The sequence below is a fragment of the Carex rostrata genome, chromosome 19 (genome assembly GCF_964058835.1).
Source record: "Carex rostrata chromosome 19, lpCarRost1.2, whole genome shotgun sequence".
NCBI lineage: Eukaryota > Viridiplantae > Streptophyta > Magnoliopsida > Poales > Cyperaceae > Carex > Carex rostrata.
The window spans coordinates 7815611-7835844 of record NC_135936.1 but is presented as its reverse complement, the minus strand read 5'-3'; the positions used below and the strand labels follow the sequence as shown (position 1 = coordinate 7835844).

The 20234-nt window shown below is 36.8% G+C and overlaps 3 protein-coding genes across 3 annotated transcripts; 1 reads left to right on the top strand and 2 right to left on the bottom strand.

Annotated features, from left to right (window-relative positions):
- Positions 1-60: 60 nt before the first annotated feature.
- On the bottom strand, positions 61-10374 carry LOC144571997 (uncharacterized). The gene is made up of 15 exons (XM_078321388.1): positions 10079-10374; positions 10002-10032; positions 9711-9808; positions 9556-9620; positions 9363-9462; positions 9192-9263; positions 8991-9022; positions 8890-8914; positions 8565-8694; positions 2974-3144; positions 2369-2477; positions 2155-2300; positions 1815-2074; positions 1219-1459; positions 61-928 (listed from the first exon to the last, which is right to left on the bottom strand). Exons 1-15 carry the CDS (start codon positions 10367-10369, stop codon positions 354-356), a joined length of 2346 nt encoding a protein of 781 aa, XP_078177514.1. The 5' UTR covers positions 10370-10374; the 3' UTR covers positions 61-353.
- LOC144571899 (DUF724 domain-containing protein 6-like) lies at positions 3967-8028 on the top strand. Its single transcript, XM_078321295.1, has 8 exons — positions 3967-4407; positions 4670-4891; positions 5223-5648; positions 5837-5906; positions 6059-6193; positions 6328-6447; positions 6741-7113; positions 7478-8028. Exons 1-8 carry the CDS (start codon positions 4066-4068, stop codon positions 8001-8003), a joined length of 2214 nt encoding a protein of 737 aa, XP_078177421.1. The 5' UTR covers positions 3967-4065; the 3' UTR covers positions 8004-8028.
- A 6957-nt stretch (positions 10375-17331) lies between the features above and the next one.
- On the bottom strand, positions 17332-19448 carry LOC144571792 (protein CUP-SHAPED COTYLEDON 2-like). Its single transcript, XM_078321171.1, has 3 exons — positions 19266-19448; positions 18683-18966; positions 17332-17899 (listed from the first exon to the last, which is right to left on the bottom strand). Exons 1-3 carry the CDS (start codon positions 19441-19443, stop codon positions 17339-17341), a joined length of 1023 nt encoding a protein of 340 aa, XP_078177297.1. The 5' UTR covers positions 19444-19448; the 3' UTR covers positions 17332-17338.
- Positions 19449-20234: the final 786 nt, after the last annotated feature.

Here is a 20234-nt window from a genome sequence, read left to right as displayed (position 1 = left end):
GTTGGAATTGAGCCTGTGATCCTTTAGAATCGCAGCAGATTTATTTCCGACATTATATACATTGTTCAGTTAATCAATTCCATCCAAAATACGGGTTATTTCTTAATTTTTCTTTTGCATTTTGACAGGCGTCAACGAAATGCAGATATGCAGTTGATTTTAGCCCTATGAGTTTCATTTACGGATTACACCATCACGTAATTACAAAAAAGGAAAAAAAAAAAAAGTTAATCACTTGTGAAGAAATAAAAAATTGATATTTAGTAAAACGAATATCATTTTCTCAGGTTACAGACAAATACATAAGCCGCAAACCAAAATTTTCTTTTGAAACAAATAAATGAACTATACATTTAATCAGTGTCGAGACCATCCACAATAGGAGGTGCTGAATCGGATGATTCAGAGTCAGAATCGTTCATCAATTCCTTACCTTTCAAACTATTATTCCCCAGCAAATCATAATACAACTTTTTACCCTGTCTGCTATCGACTGTATCCTGTGAAACAGTATATTTTGTATCCGTACCTGTATTTTGCAAGCCTTGGGAAGGCAGCAGATCAACCGGTGCCTGAGGTGGTAAAACACTGCTAGATTCAATTTTTTCAGTATCAAAAGATAAGGTGGCAGCTTCTCTATTGTACTCTCTTCGTTCTTGCTCTACACCTTGAGATTTTTGTGCATCTACTTCCAGCAATTGGGGTTGGGTATCCCCATTTATGTCTCGAAGGGGTTGTATCTCATCATCACTCGCATCCCACGATCCAGGGTGCATTTCTTCATCAGCAAATTCATTTATGCTTACTGCGGAAGCAACAGGAAAAGGGTAATTCACTAGAGGTATATCACGGGGATGAATGAGAACTTCCAATGCTAAAAGTGCCTTCTCACAAAATGTAGCCACTTCAGTTCCTATTTCTAATTTTCCTGCCAAAATGTTAGTAACTTGGGTATTTCAGTTGATCTGCATAAACACCTTGAAAAAATACCAATCATCTTTAAGACAATTGGGAGAAATTCAATTTGTAAGAAGCAACTATAATAGAGGATCCTGAAATTAGCAACCTTTGCCAGTAAACTCAGGAATTTTCCATAATAAAAATTGAAAGGTATTGCATAAAATGAACAAACCTTAATAAAAAAATGGGGGTACTAACAGAGAAGTATTCATGCTAGAAACGAAGAAAAAAATGCAGAGCAGCAAAGATTGACTGTACCCTTTTGAAAAAGTTCAAGGCCTTGCATTAAATAAGGGGGTCTAACATGAGAAGTTGAAAGAAGAGAAGATAATAGGGCTTGTAATGCCACAAGACAATACTCCTCTTGGGATGCAGCTGATTCCCCTATGCATAAATCTTTTCCTGCTTTGCCAGTAGATCTGTCAAGTGATTTTGTTGCCAGATTTATTAAAAGGCGGTCTGCTTCCAGCCTCCATGATTTGCTTTTTAGAGAACCACCCTACCATAATGTAGAGAAAAGGTGCAATTATCTACTGTTGATTTTATTGACAAATAAAAAGGAAAATTTTAATAAATTAAAAAATATTGGAATTTTACGTAGATGTTTGGAGAATTTTGGGATAAGATGTAACACGTAAATACTCACATCCTGGTACTGGTATCGGTGTCGTAACATCAATGATTCACAATTTCACATTCTTTACCTTTTTGAATTTGAGTTATTAATGAAAATAAATTTGTGGTCGTACTTTACCAGCTACACTATTTTATTATGTTTGTCACTTTACTAGATGACACTTGAAAATTTCCCAATTAAATTCTACACAATTTTGAGGTAAAATTTGGGAAATTACCACAGATAAGAGAGCATCCATTGCTCTCAGCGCAGCTATCTTGACAGAAAGCGACGTTAATTTCTTCCCAGCAATAACAGAATTTGTGTCTTCCTCTACCCCATTTAATTGTGAATAAGAACATCCCCGCTTCCTCTTTTTCGGGCTAACTTTCAATGATGCCTCATTACCTAACTTTGATATGCAAATACTTTCGTGACCTTCATCCAGATCAATAGAAGCATTGCTGACCACATGTTCGGCAAGGTATAGTGACATCCCTGCAGTAACAAGCCATACACAAAAAATGAGCTTACGTAGCAAAAGAGATGCAAAGGAAATCGTTCAGGAAATAACGCACCAACACCCATTGAATGCAGCAATAATTCAAGGGTATAATAGATTTTCGCTCTTATAGAAGGATGAGTAGCTCTCCTGAAGTAATCTATAACAGGTTGCACTGCACTAGCAGCATGTGATAAAAGTTGGTTGCCACAATAGTTGTTACTCAGTAAGTATATACATTTTGCGCATTTACAGGAAAAAATTGAAGAAATAAAAGAAGATATTAACACCTCTTTAATCCTTTGATGGTGGCAATCAAGAGATCTAAGATGTACAAATGAAATGTAGGAAGCTCAGAGCAGAGAAGCTCTTGATACAAAGAGGTAGTAGAAGGCAAAACTGTTTTACTAAAAAAAAAAAAAATTAAGGTTAACAATGGCCGTACAGGTATAACAACCTTAAAAAAATTTGTTAAAATTAAGATATGTTAGTCATTACATAGAGGCTCTTCCACATGCATACCTTCAAATCATTGAAGCCCTTATAAATATCAAATTATCACAAAATATATTCCGACTTGTGTATGTTATTAAAAAGATAGCTAACATTTGAAGAATTAATGGATCATGATAATATGAAAAAAAAAAATCTGAAGATGATACAGGACATCTTACTCATCATTGATAAAGGATATATCTAATTTTTTGCAAGGGTATCAATGATAATTTTCAAATTTGTACATATTATGAGTTAAGAAGACTCAAAAAATTTTAAAAGGGTATCAATGATAATTTCTACCAATTAAGGATATATCTAAATTTTTAGAAGGACACAAAACATTGTCCATATTATGAGTTAAGAAGACTCAAATTTGTACCTGAACAGGATAGGGATTAGTGAGCATGATGCAGCATGAATAAGTAAGAGAGCAAAGTAAGGGTGAGATTGATTCCCGGAGTCTTCTTATTGCATGTGTTTTCTTGTGGTTTGCTTTTCTGATGCCAGAGAGGTGGAGCCTCCATTCCAGCTCGAACCAACAACTTCATAATTTCTGATCCTTTACCTTCTGTCAAAGAAAATAAATATGGTAACTAATTTTAATCTTCATGTTACCTGACAATAATTGCAGGTTCCTATTTTTTTTTAAAATGAGACAATTTCTACTAAAAGTTTTTACATGCAGAAAATTTGAAAATATATGTAACTATATTTTAAAATGTTAAAAATCTTTAGAACAGAGAACGACAAAATTAATTGTGTGAGAATTAAGTTTCAAAAAATGAATCAAGTAGTACGAGTCGTTGGATCAACTGAGACTGAGACGAACATATAAAACGACATGATTGTGTGCAGTGTGTGTGATTTTCTATACAATGAACATGAACTTCACATTTTTGCGGGAAAAGAAAAGATCAAGACAAAAGAGTCGACGACGAAATTTTGCAATTTTGGGAAATGCTCATCTTGGGACCCACTTTATTTATTCATGCCCGATTTGCTGTAACGATTTTTCACAGGTCTCACTACGTAGAGTACTCAATTCATATCTCGGGGGACCCATTTTCAGAATTTCCTTGCAGTATTTCTCTCCCAGGAGAACTAGGCCTTCTTATTCTCAGTACGGTCAGTCTGTCACAGACGAATTCGTATCCTCTGAGATATCTCAAACTTTGCGTGACTTTATGGAAAATCCCAACCGTTTAAATACGTTTCACACGAATCTCAAAGCACACATAACACTAACCCCCTACCCCACCTCCGAATAGGCATCGGACACGTTGGTCACGCAAAAGTTGAGATATCTCAGAGGATACGCACTCGTCACAGACACAGTACCCACTCATCTCTCTGTTCTCTGAAAAGAAAGGAAGTTCATAAATCTCATCTCTAACCCATCAAAGAAAAAGAAAAAAGTCGGATGCTAAAAATTCTACTCTAAAACCCTCCTTAATTCTTCCTACTATCTATTGAGTCTTGATCTCCAATAATGAGCGCAAGAAAGCAAGATTCCGTGACCAAAGCTCGATCAAGGGGTACAGTTGAAGGAGCAGCCTCCATTTCCCCACAAAACCCCGTTTCGCTGTCAACGGAGGTTGGCTTTCCGGTTGGTGCACAGGTGGAGGTCAAAATCAACTCCCAAGGGTTTTATGGCTCCTGGTTCGAGGCAGAGGTGTTGAATCGTTTTGATGTAAAGCAGTATGTCAAGTACAAGGTCCAGTACCTCACGAAAGATGATGATGGACAGCAGCTGCTAGTAGAGGATGTGGACGCCGAGAATGTCAGGCCCCAGGCCCCACGCTGTTTGAGCACACATGGTGGTGGTAAGGAGGTATGGATTTATGGCCATTTTTGTTGTCTTTCTATATTTACTGGAGTTTTGTTTGGAAATTTGAGTAATTTTATAAGAATGCATGGTACTTTTAAGTGAGTAAAGGTTTGCAAATAGGGTTTATTGCTAGGTCTATATCTACGACTAGTGGGTGTCCAGAGATAGATTTTTTCTTTGAATTTTTTTTGTTATCTGAGTGTTTCTTAAACATGCACAAATTGGTGCTCATATCTGAGTGTTTCTTGCATCACTCTCTGTGCAGGATGAAGACCCAAATATTAAAATGCATGACCTCGTTGAGGCATACCACAGTCACGGGTGGTGGCATGGAGTGGTATCGAGTCTAAGGAATCCTGCGACGGGTCTATACACTGTGTCTTTTCCCAACTCAAGGGAGGTCTTCCAATTTAAGCCGGCTGAAATCAGGCCTCAATTAGCTTATGTCGATGGCAAGTGGGTTCCCGTTCTAGGAGAAGCACAACAGGTACATTACTTGAGAGTTTTTCAGCTGTGTTTGTCAGATTTTTTTCTTTAAAAAGAATAATAGGAAACAATGAACAAATATGCCTGGTATACAACAACCTGCAAAACTTTTTTTTTTTTTTCATTAAGAAACATTCACATATGATCTGATTGCATGATAGTTCCGACCTGTTTGAGATGAACACATTGTGGCCAGAGCTTCAGTATCCAGTACAGACAATTATGACTTTGAGTTTCTTTTTTCCCCTCTTTTCATGTTTGTTTGCCAATTTTGGGTTGAACAGTTTTCATTGAGGCAAAGTTGACAGATTGAATTTATCTATTATTTTTAGAGAAAAGAAACCTACAAAGAAGGTGACAAAGTGGAAGTGTATGGTTTGAGAGATGATTACGGGCCTTCATACTTCCCTGCACTAGTTGAGAAGGTGATACACAAGTCCTACTACCTAGTCAAGTATGATAGCCTGAACGCACGGCCCAATGGGGACCTGACTGAGATCCTTGACTCTCGGTACTTTAGGCCTGCCATTGTCTATAAGCCTGGGGCAAACCCCTTTGTGGTGGATTCTCATGTGGAGGTTTTCTACGATGGGGGTTGGTCTCCTGGTGTTGTGTTGGCTGGTCTAAGTGATTCCAATTACCTTGTGACCGTGGAATCTAAAGGCGAACCGACAACAGTGCATTTCAATGTTTCTAACATGCGAAGGCGGTTGTATTGGAATGGCAGGAGGTGGAGCGAGTCGGAAAGCCCTTCTAAGGTATCTCTTGATTCTCCTCACTTGTTACTTTTAAGGGTTGCCATCAGTCACCGCACTATTTAATTTTGTGTTCTGTGAGTAGCTCACTATTACATTCTTTCCATTCTGTTATTTGTATATTCACTTTTATGTATGCTACTAGTAGCAAGCTGAGCCTTTTATAACTACTGTATCTTTTGTTGGCTCAGAAGATAAGTACAAGAACAAGAAGCAATACATGTGAAAGAAAGACTAAGGGCTGGGTGACAGATAAAGAACGTAAGTCAAACTTCCTTATTTATTTGCTTTGGCCATGATTTCTTACTAGAGTAAGCTTTCTTGAAATCTGAAGTTCAAAGATGCCAATATCAGCACTCTGTGCACGTAAAATATTGTCAAGTGTACTTTCATGTAACCTTACATTTTTGTAGAAGATGAGGTGAACCACAATAGACAGACTACTTCTGAAAAGCAAAAGGATGTGAATTTATCTAATGAGAGCTCTAGTGATGTGCCTCAGCCAAACACAAATGGTGAGAAAGAAGCATCATGTCAACAGCAACTGTGTATGCTAAACTGATAATAACTATTAATATAATTGAGAAATGCCATTTGTTTATTTTATTTTATTTTCCTGTATTTCAGTTTTAATTTATTTTCCCTGAAACATATTTTAAGGCATAACCAATCTACCTGACAGCTTCTAACACAAACTACACTGCTGATTGTTCTGGGGAGAATGCAATTGGAGCCTCATCCCACGACAGCACAGTGGGTCATATTGTAGGTTCAGAGAGCCAATGCTTGCTTAATACTCAAGGTGAGAAATTATTTGCTAAGTGGCACTTCTGGTGGATTACAATTTCTAGACAAACAGACCTTAACCTAGCATAGAGTGGAGCATAAAGATAAAACACAAAACAAAGATGATCATTTATTTATTTTATGTGGGTCCTACCTGACAATTTAGAAAAGTAAAACAATATAATATAAATCTAAACAAACAGAGGGAACATTGTGTGTGTATATACTGTGGCTAGGAATTAAGTAATAAATGCAAAAAAAAAAAATAATAATAATCCTTATCAACAAAACTTGTGGTTTTCCTACCAGATTCTTTTATTGAGGATGTTGCTGAAATCAGCAAGGGCCAATTGGTCGATTCACAGCCTCTCAACTCAAGTGCAACTATGGAGCATCTGACAGGAATCCAAGGCAACATTTCAAACCCTAGCATGAGCAGACTAGTTTCTAGTGTTGACCAGGCAGCTCCACTATCTCTCTTGGAGAATTCGGTCTTAACAGAGCCAAATCCTAACTCTAAATTTAAAAATCACACTTTGGCAGAGCACACTCCAGTCAAATTAGTCACTTCTGACATTCTATTACCATTTGAAAAAACTTCACCCGTATGGAAGACCCTAGAAACTACACTTGATGTGTTCCGTCAAATTCCTCAGACGCCTCATTTCATGAAGCTTGAAAGGTACTCTCTTTGTCAAGCTGACCTGATGATCTTTTTAGGTCAGCACCTGACTCACATAATATAATTTCAAGTGCTTGCTAATAACACAACTCCTGTAAATAGACAGTGTTGATTAAGAATTTGAGTCTTGACTGGTACCTGGTGCGCACAGTGTACCTATAGTGATTGGTATGATACCTGATAGATTTCCCGCTGTTACTTTTCTTTACTACCATTTCAACCATAACTTGATTTTGTAACCTAAATGAATATTTCCAAAATTTAGCCAAAAGTAACATATGCTAGGATCTGTACCTGACCGGTATAGAAATGTACGAGATAGGATGTCTACAGCTTGAAATGGATAGTGCTATTTCAAATGCAGTGAGTACAAGGACAAGAGGGAAGGTGCGGCTCTTGGATTGATGATGACATATTCTATCCTGTCAGATTCAATCCAGAGGCTCTTGATTCACACTGAAGCGAAGGTCTTTGAGGAGAAAATTGCCTGCCTTGAGTCTTTAGAGGAGAATGGGTTCATTGTAGACCCAATACGTAGTCGCTTGCAGCAGCTCGTTGACATGAAGAAAGACTACACAGAGTCTTCTTCAAAACGGGTTGAATTGAAGACTGAGCTTGCAAGCGAGGAGAAGAAGTGCATGAGTTTGCATGCATCGGCCAATGTTCATGAAACTGAGTTGGAAGAAATTAGAAAGAGTATTGCCGAATTGCAAGAGAGAGAGAAAGCAATAATGGATGAAAAAGCAGAAAAGTTAGGTTTAGCAGCAAAGCTTGAACACAATATGTCAAGGCTGAGGGAGAATATTTTAAGCATAGATACGTCAAATGAGTTGGCTCCGGAAGAATTTAAACGTCTTATATCAAAGCCTCTGCGGGAAGAGGGTATCTAGTGTATAGGGTTGTTTCTCTTGGCTTTTTTATGTCTTCTTTTTGTGAATATAATGTAGGTTTCTATTTAGGTCCCTTGTCTTAGTGTGGATTTATGGATGAATCACCATTTGGAGCAGGTATGCATGGTTAGATCTAACATGGTATGTCCAAAGATACAGGAATGCTGCTTATTGTGTGTAATCAAATTAGGTGCTTGTTGTAAAGTATGGATGGATTCGTTACGTACTCTGTTTTCATAATGAAAACTAACATGGTGTAACAATTGTGCAGAAAAAAGCAAGGTTAAGTATCATGCTTAGTTTGTTACTAGAACTGCGCCTTTTTTATACTTCTGAATTTTCTGTATTTTTTTTTCAACACATCGTGTTGCAGTGGTTATTGCTATATTTTATGGTTAGGATTAGCCTCCCCCCTAATCACTAATAATAATGGCCTTAATACTGAAAATGAAAACAGCAACCAGAATGGTGTTGTAACTCTAGGCTCTTCTCTTTGCCAATCAACATAGATGGCAACAAAACCATTTACATAACAGACCGTGAAATTAAACAACAAAATACCTTCTTCTAAGCCCTCGAAGACATCATTCAACATTAAGTTTATACTGATCATTAGCTTTTGCATAATTACAGACCAACTCCCTATGTCCCCTTTTGCATGCGGTAACAACGCCAAAGCACAAGAAATTTTCTACAAATTTGCATAATTCAACAAATTACATTAAAAAAAAGGCATGGCTAAACTTCATCTGCCTTATCCCTTACATGTACTTAAAGTGCTGTTATGTGCTCTCTTAAAGCTAGTCCGGTAGGAGTTTGGTATCAATGCTAGTAGATAGAAAATATCCAACTGAATGTGCTCGTAGAAAAAAATATTGCATTAAACGGATATAGACTTTGATTTAATAACCCTTAAACAAAGAATAGAGTGGAACATCAAAAAGGACAGCAGGAGCAGAAGCAACAAACGTAATTTACCTTTAATGCTTCCATATTGGAAATCCCTGAGCAGACTCAACCTGTTGAAATAAGAAAAGAAAAATGAAATTTAGGCATTGCCAGTGACAAGTTAACTCAAAGGGTAAAAGCAATTGTACCAACCCATATACACAGGGCTACAGGCACTGTATCATAATCTTACATAATCAGTACACTATTGAGATCAGGAAAAAGTGGCTGTAACCTTACCTTATCATAACACCTGTATATAGCTGACGGATAAAACTTGATAAGAGTGCATAACAAATCAATTGCTGCTTCCTATGAACACAAACAATCAAACCATTACTTAAGAAAACTACAGAAAAGTAAAAGTACTATGAAACAAACAGAGAATGCAAAAGAACTTAGGAATAATACCATAAAAGAACCATCACCATCCAATAATTGGAGAATTGGTTGAACTAATCTCCCGGAAAAACTCGTGGATTCTTTCTTTACATTAGGGAAACTAGACAACCTATAAGCAATATGACAAGTGCTTCAGTTGAGAGGCACTATGGCTGTATCAAGGCTTTAACTAACAGAAATAGTACTAGTTAATTTGACTTGCCTTGTAAATAGATCTGACAAGCAAGCATAAGAAGCTTCATATATGAAACGGTTGTTAGATGACGCCTGTTATACAAACCAGCACTGGATTGATCAGATAAAAAATTTAATTTATCTTCATACACGAGAATATAAACAAGCGAGGGTAAAAATGACCTGAATGTTTTGCAAAAGCTTCTCAAACCAGACAGTGTAGGATGGAACGAGACGTTCTGAGGTGCACTCTACAATGGTAACACCCAGCATTTTTGTTGCTAAAACCATTTTAGAGTAAAAAAACCAAACAAATGTTGACATATAACACCACCAGAAATATCATTATTGTAACCAAGCTATCTAATACTTGATTTCTACTCGACATTTCTCCAATTATACAAACAATCAAAACAGAGACTTTTATTGATCTTACTCAAATTAAGCAAAATTCAATCGGCAAATGCAAATCACCGAATATTTTCAATTTTTCATGTACTAACAGCTATTTCAATTCCAAAAGAAAAAAAAATCCTTTAAAACTAAACTACCATCTTGTCAGAAACAAGTAACAGCAGGCGCTCAACCCAGGCATCCACGGCCGAGCGCCACTCTTCCCAAAGCTTAGCCTCATCCTTTCCAGCATAACCCTCGGGCAACACCTCAGATAGAAGTCCATGGAGATGAACCTTCTCCAAGATGTTCGTGAGCTCCTCTGCATCAAAGAGGCGGCTCCACCTGTCTCCGGTGTCGTCCAAATCCCTTGTTAGAGAGCAGAGGATCCTCGGCTTCAACCAGAGGTCGTTCACGCCGCCTGAGAGGTAGTCGGAGAAGGGAGCCATTGGTCGGGGCAAGGTGGTTGTTTAATGAGAAATGAGGTTCAGGGTTTATACTTGCTAACAAAAGAACAAAAAAAACTGGGAACCCTTTCCGTTAACGCACCGTTTGAGTTTATCTACATTAACGCACCGTTTGAGTTTATCTACGAACCGTCCGATCAGATTCTGGACCAATCCGGCACAGATGGACACATAGTGACAAATGAATTATTCGGGTTCGGTTCAGCTTAGAAATGTCAAAAATTCGTGAATCAAAAATAATTTAGAATTATTCGGATTAAAGATCTCAATCTTAAGAGAGAGAAAAGAAAAAAAGTTTCTGAAAAAATTCAAAAAAATCTGCGAATAATTCGTAAAATTTGAAAAAAAATCATAAAATTCGCGAATTATTCGGATTTAATTCAATCAAAGTTTGGTCAACTGAATAATTCGGTGTTTACTTCGACATCACCAAAAAAACAAATTATTTGAGTTTAATTCGCAAATATTGTGCCGATGGATCTATTAATGTGGACATGTATCCTCTCAGGTACCTAACTGAAATCTGACCAAAACGGACAGCCCAGATTTACTCTCAGTGATTACTCGGGATGGTGCCAAAGCAGTATTATTTGTGCTTTAAAATTTGTGCCAATTTAAAAATTTGGACTAGGAGTAAATCTGGACTGTCTGTTTCGGTCAATTTCAGTAAGGTACCTGAGAGGATACGGATTCTATTAATGGTTGCATCCCTGTCTATATTGTATTATTTGAGCATTTAATATAGAGAAAAGGTTTCTGTCCACAGCCTTCTGTCCACATTTTGTCCACAGTGCTATTTTTGGATAAGTCTTCTAACTGTTTTTCGAATTGCCTTATATAAAAACTTTCCCGACTTTCTCCGTTATTTTCCCTTTTTGAATTGACGATCTTTCTCCCGTCTCTTTCCTTTTTTTTTTCAATTAGCCAAATTAGCGATATATATCTCCTTTCTAAATTAGCGAAATTTTTGTTTTTGAATTGACGATTGCTTTGAAAATCTAATTGAAGCAGGAGGATGTTTTCTCAAGATCAAGCAGGAGGATCTAATTGAAGCAGGAGGATGGCTTTGAAGATCTGATTGAAGCTCATTTCAAAAAGAAGAAGATCAGATTGAAGCACTCTACGGTCATAGACCTCAGCGAAGCAACTAGTTGTCGCGACGGCCGTGACAGCCCTGATTTCTCACGAAGATGTACGGATTCGAGACTTGTAACTTCAACATAGATGAGAACTTACATGATCTATACGATTTGAAGATTCGTGACTTTTTTTTTGAATTTTTTATGATCTATGCTATCTAATTATGATACGATTTATGTTGAAGTTAACTATATCTTTTAGCAGATAGCATAGATCGTTTCTATATGAATCGGAAGATCGTTTTATGCGATTTATTTGATCGGATCTGATATTTGAAGTTTCGCCTCCACCTCTTGTAACTGACTTTTTTATTTGAATAAAAAAAAATACAAAAATGATCTATCTGATTACGATCGCATCTCAATGTCTGATTTGAATTTTATAGTATTCATCTTGTGATATGGAGTATTGATCTATCTGATCTATCTAATTTTACAATATTTATCTTGTCATTTTACAGTATTCACCCCGTTAATTTTACAGTATTTATCTTGTGATTTTACAATATTCATCTTGTGGAAATCTGGAGAAAAGAGATGATAGAGAGGCGATATGGAGTATTGATCTTGTCATTTTATAGTTTTCACCCCGTTAATTTTATAGTATTCATCTTGTGGAAATCTGGAGGAAAGAAATGATAGAGAAGCGATATGGAGTATTGATCTTGTCATTTTACAATTTTCACCTCGTTAATTTTATAGCATTCATCTTGTGATTTTATAGTATTTATCTTGTAGAAATCTGGAGGAAAGAGATGATAGAGAGACGATATGGATTATTCATCTTGTCATTTTACAGTATTCACCTATTAATTTTACAGTATTCATCTTGTGATTTTACAGTATTCATCTTGTGAAAATCTGGAGGAAGGAGATGATAGAGAGGCGATATGGAGTATTGATGTTGTCATTTTATAGTTTTCACACCGTTAGTTTTAGAATATGCATATTGTGATTTTACAGTATTCATCTTGTGGAAATCTGGAGGAAAGAGACGATAGAGAGGTGATATGGAGTATTGAACTTGTCATTTTACAGTATCCATCCCATTAATTTTATAGTATTTATCTTGTGATTTTATAGTATTCATTTTGTGAACATTTACTAATGTTTAACAATGTAGTTGTGAATAGTTGGTGTATTGATGTTTTATAGTTTACATCTATTAGTTTTATTGTTTATATCTTTTAGACTATTGAAGTTTGTACTATGTTTATCTCAGTTTTTTTAGTATTTTAGGTTTCAGATTTACAATTTTATAGTTTGTATATATTAGTTTTATAGTTTACATTTGAGAATTTTATAGTATTGAGGTTCTACAGTTTATATTTGTATGTTTTACAGTATGTGTAGTGTTAATTTACAAGATATAGATGTATGTATAAATATTAATAATTGAAGAAAAAAATTATGAACTTTAAAAAAAAAATTTAATTAAAAAAATAATAATTTTGCATAATTTCCAGGGTTATTTTGAAAAAACTGCAAGTTTGAGAAATGGTTCAGTTTTAAAATGTTTTAGAAGGTTTTAAAATTGTCATTAACTGTAAGTTAGAGAAGTACATCAAGTGGTCCCGCAGCAAGTACAGTTAGTTTGACAAGTTGTGCAAGTTGCAAGTACACAAAGTGGTCCCGCTGGATGTTATAATTTTAAAGTGTGTTTTGTATATGATTCGTTATATGAGATTACAGTATATAATTGAAATTTTATAGGATTCGCGCAAGTCAAATTACAGTTTTTTTGTGGACAAACTGTGGACAACTAGTTGTGGACAATTAGAAGCTTCCTTTAATATAAGCATGTAGTATTGTAGTGTCCTGAAATATGCACATCAAACGGCACGGTACATGGACACGTCCGGACGCGTGTATGTGCTCTGTCCCAGCCCATGCAAACCACGATGTGTGCAAGTGCTTGGTATCAAAATTAATTAGCATGTTGACACAACACCTTGCAGTTGCAGCAAAGGACAGTGCCGTGTTTTGAGACCCTTTCATATTTCAGCCCAGCTATTTTGTCCATGGTCGGACCTAGCCCATTAGCTCCCACATATTTTCTTATTCAAAATAGGATCTACATCGTCTGCTATTGGTTAAAATTCACGCAAAAAGTTTAGGTTCGGAATCTAGATTGTGTAACTTTAGAAAGTCTTAATTTCGTCGGCACAAATCTAAATACGGATCAGACATTTTAAGCCAATTTTTAATCAAATCCAATTCCTATAAGAAGAAGGACGCCATCTCATAATTAGGCCAAGGTCATCCTAGGTCCAATGAGCAGCACTTCCAAACAAAAAAAAATTCTTAGTAAAACAACGATTATTTGGAATTCCAGATAAATATCTTTCAAATTTAAACAACGATATGAACTCCCCAATGTAGGGGTGTAAACGGTCTGATATGGATCGGATAGTGGTCTTACCGTATTTGTATCCGTTATAATTTTTTGAATACGGATAGTCTCGGATACGGATACAGATCGGATATGAAACGTTACGGATACGGATCGGATATCTGACGGATACGGATATTTTTCATAATTAGCTTATTGGTTACAAAACATATATTGTATTATTAAAATATTAGTCACTGATTATGTCATATATTGTTCATCAAAATATATATCTATATATAATTTAATAAATTATTAGTATAATGTGCAATTTAATAAATTAATTTAGGAACATATAACACATTAATTGTGGTTTAAAAGTGTAAACGATTGGATACGAATAGTTGAAAGTCTTACCGTATTCTTATCCGTTATAATTTTTCGGATACGGATACAGATAGGGATCGGATAATTTAGATTAATTTTTGGATATGGATACGGAATACGGATTGTCTCGGATACAGATACAAAACGAATAATTTAAGTAATTTTCCGGAAATCGGATAATATCCGATCCGTTTACACCCCTAATTGGTCCCAATGTGTTGTCAGTTACAGTATGCATGTACACTAAAATTATTCTTTTCCGATTTAATGATATGCAAATAAAAGAAAACCGTAACAATGGCTCAGAATTCAGATCATAGGCATCTAAGGCATAAATGAATAACTTCCAGTCTTCGGGAGAAGCAAACAGAAAGAACTTCATAAAAGCTCTCTCCGTGCAATAAAGATAGACAGTTGAATTAATATAATTTAAGTAAAAAGGGGCAGATGATATCAGAGCACTTCCCGAGAAGAACCAACTGCTCTTTGAAATACACAGGGAGAGAGAGGGAGAGGGAGCGCGTCAGTCACTGTGTTCCAAATTTCTAACGCGGTTGAGTGCCGCAGCCCCCTGCCCTGCCCCTCTGCCCCCTCTTCCTTTCGTAAATATATACTGATAACATTTACGACCAAGGGAGCGGAATTGGTCCGAAGCTCTTTGGACCATATCCGTCCAAAGAAGTATTTAAACCGTGCGATACAATTATTTGAACGGTGATGTATTGAACGTGCTCATATAGAAAGAATATTTCTTGCTGTTTCGACTAGTAGAAATCTAGGTAACAATTTTCTTTTCAAATCTCCAGTAACTTTTTAAATGGAGATCTCCAATACATCTTCCATTTATTTAATCTTTTAATAGTTACAAATGCAAACCAGTTAGTATTTATTACTAATTGACAAATTAAGTTGATTAATTTATTTATTGTTAAAATTCTATACACTTTCATATTTACATGACTCTTTATTTAAAACTAAGTGAAAATATTATTGAAGTTAGTAATTAAAAAAATTAAAAAAGAGTCTTCTTCTAAAGAACCTTGATAAATTCGGATAAAAAGGAGATCAAAATATGTGCATCGAAAATATCTAGATACTTTTATTATTTCAAATTACTATTCTCAAAATGTGAATTAATGGAGACATTAGCAATTCATAAAACTCAATCCTTAATGAATAGTGGAAGGAACTGGAAAGTTCCGTTTTTGCTATCAGGTCTACCTAGGGGTGGCAACGAACCGAACCGAACCGAACTTACCTTAGGTTTGAGTTTGGTTTGAATTAATTTCGAACCGAACCTGGTTTAATTCGTTTCGAACCGAACCCATTTCGAACTACACATTTTTCGAATCGAACCCGAATCGAATCACGAACCAAATTATTTTTTAGCAGTCCTAGTTATACCGGTAGTTTATACATTAATTTTTTCTCTCGGGACAATTCACATGGCTTCCTTTTACCGGTATGAACTATGAAATGAGTGTTTTTAAGTTGAAAAATTGTTCATGAAAAAATACATTAAAGACGGTTTTCCTGGTATGAACTATAAAAGACGACCGAAGAGAGGGGAGAGACAGTCATCTAGGCCGAAGAGAGGAGTGACAGCCGGAGAGACAGCCAGTCGCCGAGAGCGTCAACTAGATTTTAGAGCTAGAGGGAGAGTGAGTTAGGGAGAGGTGGAGAGAGAACTAGGTTATTGAGATTTGAGAGCGAGGGAGTGTCGGCTAAGTTAAATTATGACTCTCTATCTTGGATTTTAATTTCATCATGTAAATGGACGGCTGATGTTATTATGAGATTCGAACCATAAAAATGATCGAACTCATTTCGATCGAACCAGGCTAGGTTTGGGTTTGGTTTGAATTAATTCCGAACCGAACCTGATTTGGTTTGTTTCAATTTGAACCCATTTCGAATCGAATTAAACTCGAATCAAATCCGAATCGAATCACGAACCTCGAATTTTTTTACCAGCCCTAGGTCTACCTAATAAATATAGCCAAAATATTTCCATTTTAGTTAAAATGGGAGTCGAAGCATCGTCATCATTGATTAAAACACAATATGAATCGGACGGTTTAATAATCTCTTTGGACAGAGATGGTCCAAAGAGCTTCGGACCCAATTCCTCTCTCTCTCTCTCACCCTTTCCCAAACTCAGGTCAGATTTCTGAACTTGCTGATAGGACGTAACGTAGGGGCTTCTTTCTTTCTCTTCTCTCTCTCTCTCTCTTTTTCTCTCTCTCTCTCGCCACCCCCACGTCCCTCGGACAGGACGTACCACTGCCAACTGGAGGCCCCACTTCTTTCTCTGCAATACGCATTGCCTATTGACCCCCTATGCTACTTAGTGGGACCCCCTACTCATTGTTTCTGGCGTATCAAGGCCGTGCCTTCTCAGGTCGGTGGTACCATGCACACGTGCTCCGGAAAACGCTCAGCAGAGTCTAGACAAAAGTTATTACTATTTCTTCACCTTTGGCTCTTCTCTATAGTCAAGGACAACATATTTCCCATGCATGGATCGATAGATATATAATTCCAGATCCATAGCAGCTAGTATTCCTTAACATTGTTTAACAAAGTCAATTTTTACATGTATTTCAATACCAAAAATAAAATATGCAGTGATGGAAAACGGAGAAAAGATTGTCATTTTGTTGTCTTCTAAAGCTTTTCACTGTTTATATATAAAAATATTACAAGTTCTTCACTAGCTCACAGCGAGGTTCTTCTATAAAACAGCTGAGCAATTATTAAAGCAACAAAGTGAAACGGAATCTGTCAAATGTTAGTAACAGCCTACAGACAAAAGAATGTATCACAATCACAGGAGAGTCCATATTCATACAAAGCAAAATGATACATAACACGAGAATACATGACAAAAGCACCCATATATATTGAGTTCAACGTAGACACGATGACAAGAGCATAATACTACATAAAAAGCAATACAATCTGATAATTAGGATACAACAATAAGACTAATTAAGTCACTTCTGATTCAACATACAACAACATATTAGATAATACAAGTACATGCAACAGCATGCCAGATAATGAAACACAAGTACTACAATAACCATCAATCTAGAAGCTCCAGACACAATCAAGCTCAGTGGGACCCGCGGCCGCTACGAGGTTGGCCCTACCAGTGTTCATCTCAAACTTGCGGTCAAGATCAACCGACCAAACACCTGATCCAGATGCAGGATGTGCATTGGCGTGAAACACCGGCAGCTGAAGGTTCTCGTGGAGAGCCCTAAGGCTCGGGAAATAGTTTGATGGATTCGGCAAACCAACCGGCAGTGGAGGAGGTTCGATTGCTAATGGAAAATAGTGACCAAAGGCCGCAGCAGAGGAAGCAGCATTGGTTTCGCCTGAGGCAGTGGAGAAGCAGGGCACGAGCTCCCTCTGAGCAGCATCACGGTACGAGCAGTTGCCAGTACGGTCGTTGAAGTTCGGGTACTCAATCATTGGAGGGAGCGAAGCTGCAGTAGATGTGGCTGAGCTGCAGCATCCGGCAGCAGCAGCTGAGGCACCAGAGGCCGAATCCGAGAATGAGATGGCAGCGGCACCATTGGTCATTGTGAGGCGGCTCTTCTTACAGTTGCCGGGCTTCTGGAAAACACGTGCAACCACCCATTCATCCTGTGTTTCACATATCAAAGAAAATGCATATCAGGTGATGGAAAAAATGCTTGTAAAAGAAACAACAAGAGAAAAGTTGGCCCTTGAAAGTTGAAATGCAGCAACTTTGAGCTCATTGGCTCAAGGAATTATATCTATTATAACTTTGGCTTAGGATGCAAAGCAATTCGAAGAAGATGCAAAAGCAACAGCCTAACAGATATACAATTAACCTAATTTTGTACTAGGGTTATTGACATTAGAAAAAACATTAAATTAAAGTATAGCCAGATTGATGATTATCATAAATATTTGTTAAGAAGACAAAAGTGTCACTTTGTATGGAGATAGATGTGGCTTTATGCTGGCTATACTTAATGGGTGAATCAATCATTAGCTAGGGTTTTTGGAGCTAACGCCTGGGATTTTAACAACTATTAGCAAATCCACCTTATTCATGCCTACAATTACAAACTACTAGTTAGGGGAATAATAGGTCATCAAATAACCAATCTTTCATTATTTCTCACTACCCAGACAGGCCTCACTACAATAATAGGTTGTTAAATTATAGGTTTTGATGTAACTGCATCACCAGGCTAGCAATCATGGATCCGACTCATAATCTTAAAGGGTATTTCAATTTTCAAACTAAAGATCCTAATCAATGCAAACTGAAAAGACCTTAGGGTTTAGTATGAAAAACCTAAAGACGACAATAAATTTTCACCAAATCTTAACAAATCAAACAGACTAAGGTAAATGGCAAATGAAAAGAAATATATGAGCTTATAAATATACAACCTTGGATGAAGTCGAGAGGTAATGGTAAGCGCAAACCCCTTCGAGCCGGTACTCATGCATGACCCAGTTGCTCTTCTCTCCCTTGGGAGCTCTCCCTTTGTAGAAAACAAGGGTTTTCTTCATACCAACCAGAGCACCAGTTTTTGTAACGTATATCTCTCTATCCTTGCCGGTCGCCTTCCAGTACCCGCCTTCAGTGGCCCGGTTTGTTCTCAGCCCGGTTGGATACTTCCGATCTCTCAGACTGAAAAAGAACCATTCTTTCTCTCCCATTGCTGCTTTCTCTACAAAACAAAAATTCATGCCAATAATGGTAAGTTGACGCTAGTTGACTCAACATATTCACCATCATGAACTCCTTAAAATAAATAATATATATGCAAATAAGCTTGCTATGAAGTGTTCAGTTTCAACAAAAATGTCGGATATTTTGTACCAACAATAAACTAGTTTTTAAGGCAGTCAAATAAAAGAGAAATGCCAAAAAAAAAAATTAAAATGGAATGACAAAAAATAAGATAATAGTTAGTTAATGAAGCAATTGGTCATATAAAACTTAAGCAATTTATCATAGAAAACTTACCAGGAAGTTCCCATGGCTCACACCTGTTGAGGTCTATGTCAGCAATTGCACGGCTAGTGAATCTACCATCCCTAACCTTCCTAACAAGGTAATAAGTGATCAGTTCCTCGTCAGTCGGGTGGAAGCGGAAACCCGGGGGAAGCTGCCCGTCGCAGCTCTCAAACTGTCTTCCCAACATCTCCATTCAATCTACACAAAAAATTTGTATCAAAGTTGGTAACACCTTAGATTTACATAGAAAATAAAAAAGGTTTGAACTTTCTCTCCGATTCCAACATAGTGGTAGATGTCTGAGATTTAATATTAAATGGAACTTAAAAGTAAATATAAGTAGATGTTTCATATAGTGTTCACGAGCTGAACATGGTAAGTGCAAGTAACTAAGGATAAGTTTAGGCAGAGAATCTCTCAAAAGTTTAAAAAACCCTACTAGAAGGAGACCAGAATAAATGGCAAGCAAAAGGGACAAGAGAGATGAAACAAAAGTTAAAAAAGATGTTGCTAAGAAGATAACAGCAACAAAGGCATCCATTAATTAAAGGTAAGCGACGACCAACAACGAAGAATGGAAGAAAGCCCCATGCATGCAGAGAGAATACCAGAAATGAAGGGGCCAATAATGGCTCTAACAAGTAAAGAACAAAAGAGAATTTAACCAACCCTTTGTTTATCAATCTCTAAGTTTTATTAGAGGTAGCAGAAAGCAGATAGAGCAGAGAGAGTTGTGAAGGATAGAGATGGAGAAATGGTGGTTGCTCTTTAAAGAGGGGGAAAAGTCGGTTTTATACTGAGGGATGGATGCCTGGTGGTTTAATTGGGATTCGACGAATCAGGCTTGTCAGTAAGAAGAGAATAGAGAGAGATAGAGAGAGAGTGATTTCTTTGGAGAATGAGCCCAGTAAATCATGCATCTCCCTATTACCGCTTTTATTATACTCTCTTTATTGCCAAAAAAATTCTTCTCTCCTG

What these genes read in the sequence shown, in the direction of transcription:
- LOC144571899 (XM_078321295.1), top strand. Translation starts at nt 4,066, where the DNA reads ATGAGCGCAAGAAAGCAAGATTCCGTGACCAAAGCTCGATCAAGGGGT. An exon ending in AGTCGGAAAGCCCTTCTAAG is followed by an intron (nt 5,649 to 5,836) that starts GTATCTCTTGAT and finishes TTGTTGGCTCAG; the next exon opens with AAGATAAGTACAAGAACAAG. An exon ending in ATGCTTGCTTAATACTCAAG is followed by an intron (nt 6,448 to 6,740) that starts GTGAGAAATTAT and finishes TTTTCCTACCAG; the next exon opens with ATTCTTTTATTGAGGATGTT.
- LOC144571997 (XM_078321388.1), bottom strand. Translation starts at nt 10,369, where the DNA reads ATGGCTCCCTTCTCCGACTACCTCTCAGGCGGCGTGAACGACCTCTGG. An exon ending in ATGGTGATGGTTCTTTTATG is followed by an intron (nt 9,264 to 9,362) that starts GTATTATTCCTA and finishes TTGTGTTCATAG; the next exon opens with GAAGCAGCAATTGATTTGTT. An exon ending in TTAAATCAAAGTCTATATCC is followed by an intron (nt 8,695 to 8,889) that starts GTTTAATGCAAT and finishes GCAAATTTGTAG; the next exon opens with AAAATTTCTTGTGCTTTGGC.
- LOC144571792 (XM_078321171.1), bottom strand. Translation starts at nt 19,443, where the DNA reads ATGTTGGGAAGACAGTTTGAGAGCTGCGACGGGCAGCTTCCCCCGGGT. An exon ending in TGAGCCATGGGAACTTCCTG is followed by an intron (nt 18,967 to 19,265) that starts GTAAGTTTTCTA and finishes TTTGTTTTGTAG; the next exon opens with AGAAAGCAGCAATGGGAGAG. An exon ending in ACCTCTCGACTTCATCCAAG is followed by an intron (nt 17,900 to 18,682) that starts GTTGTATATTTA and finishes TGTGAAACACAG; the next exon opens with GATGAATGGGTGGTTGCACG.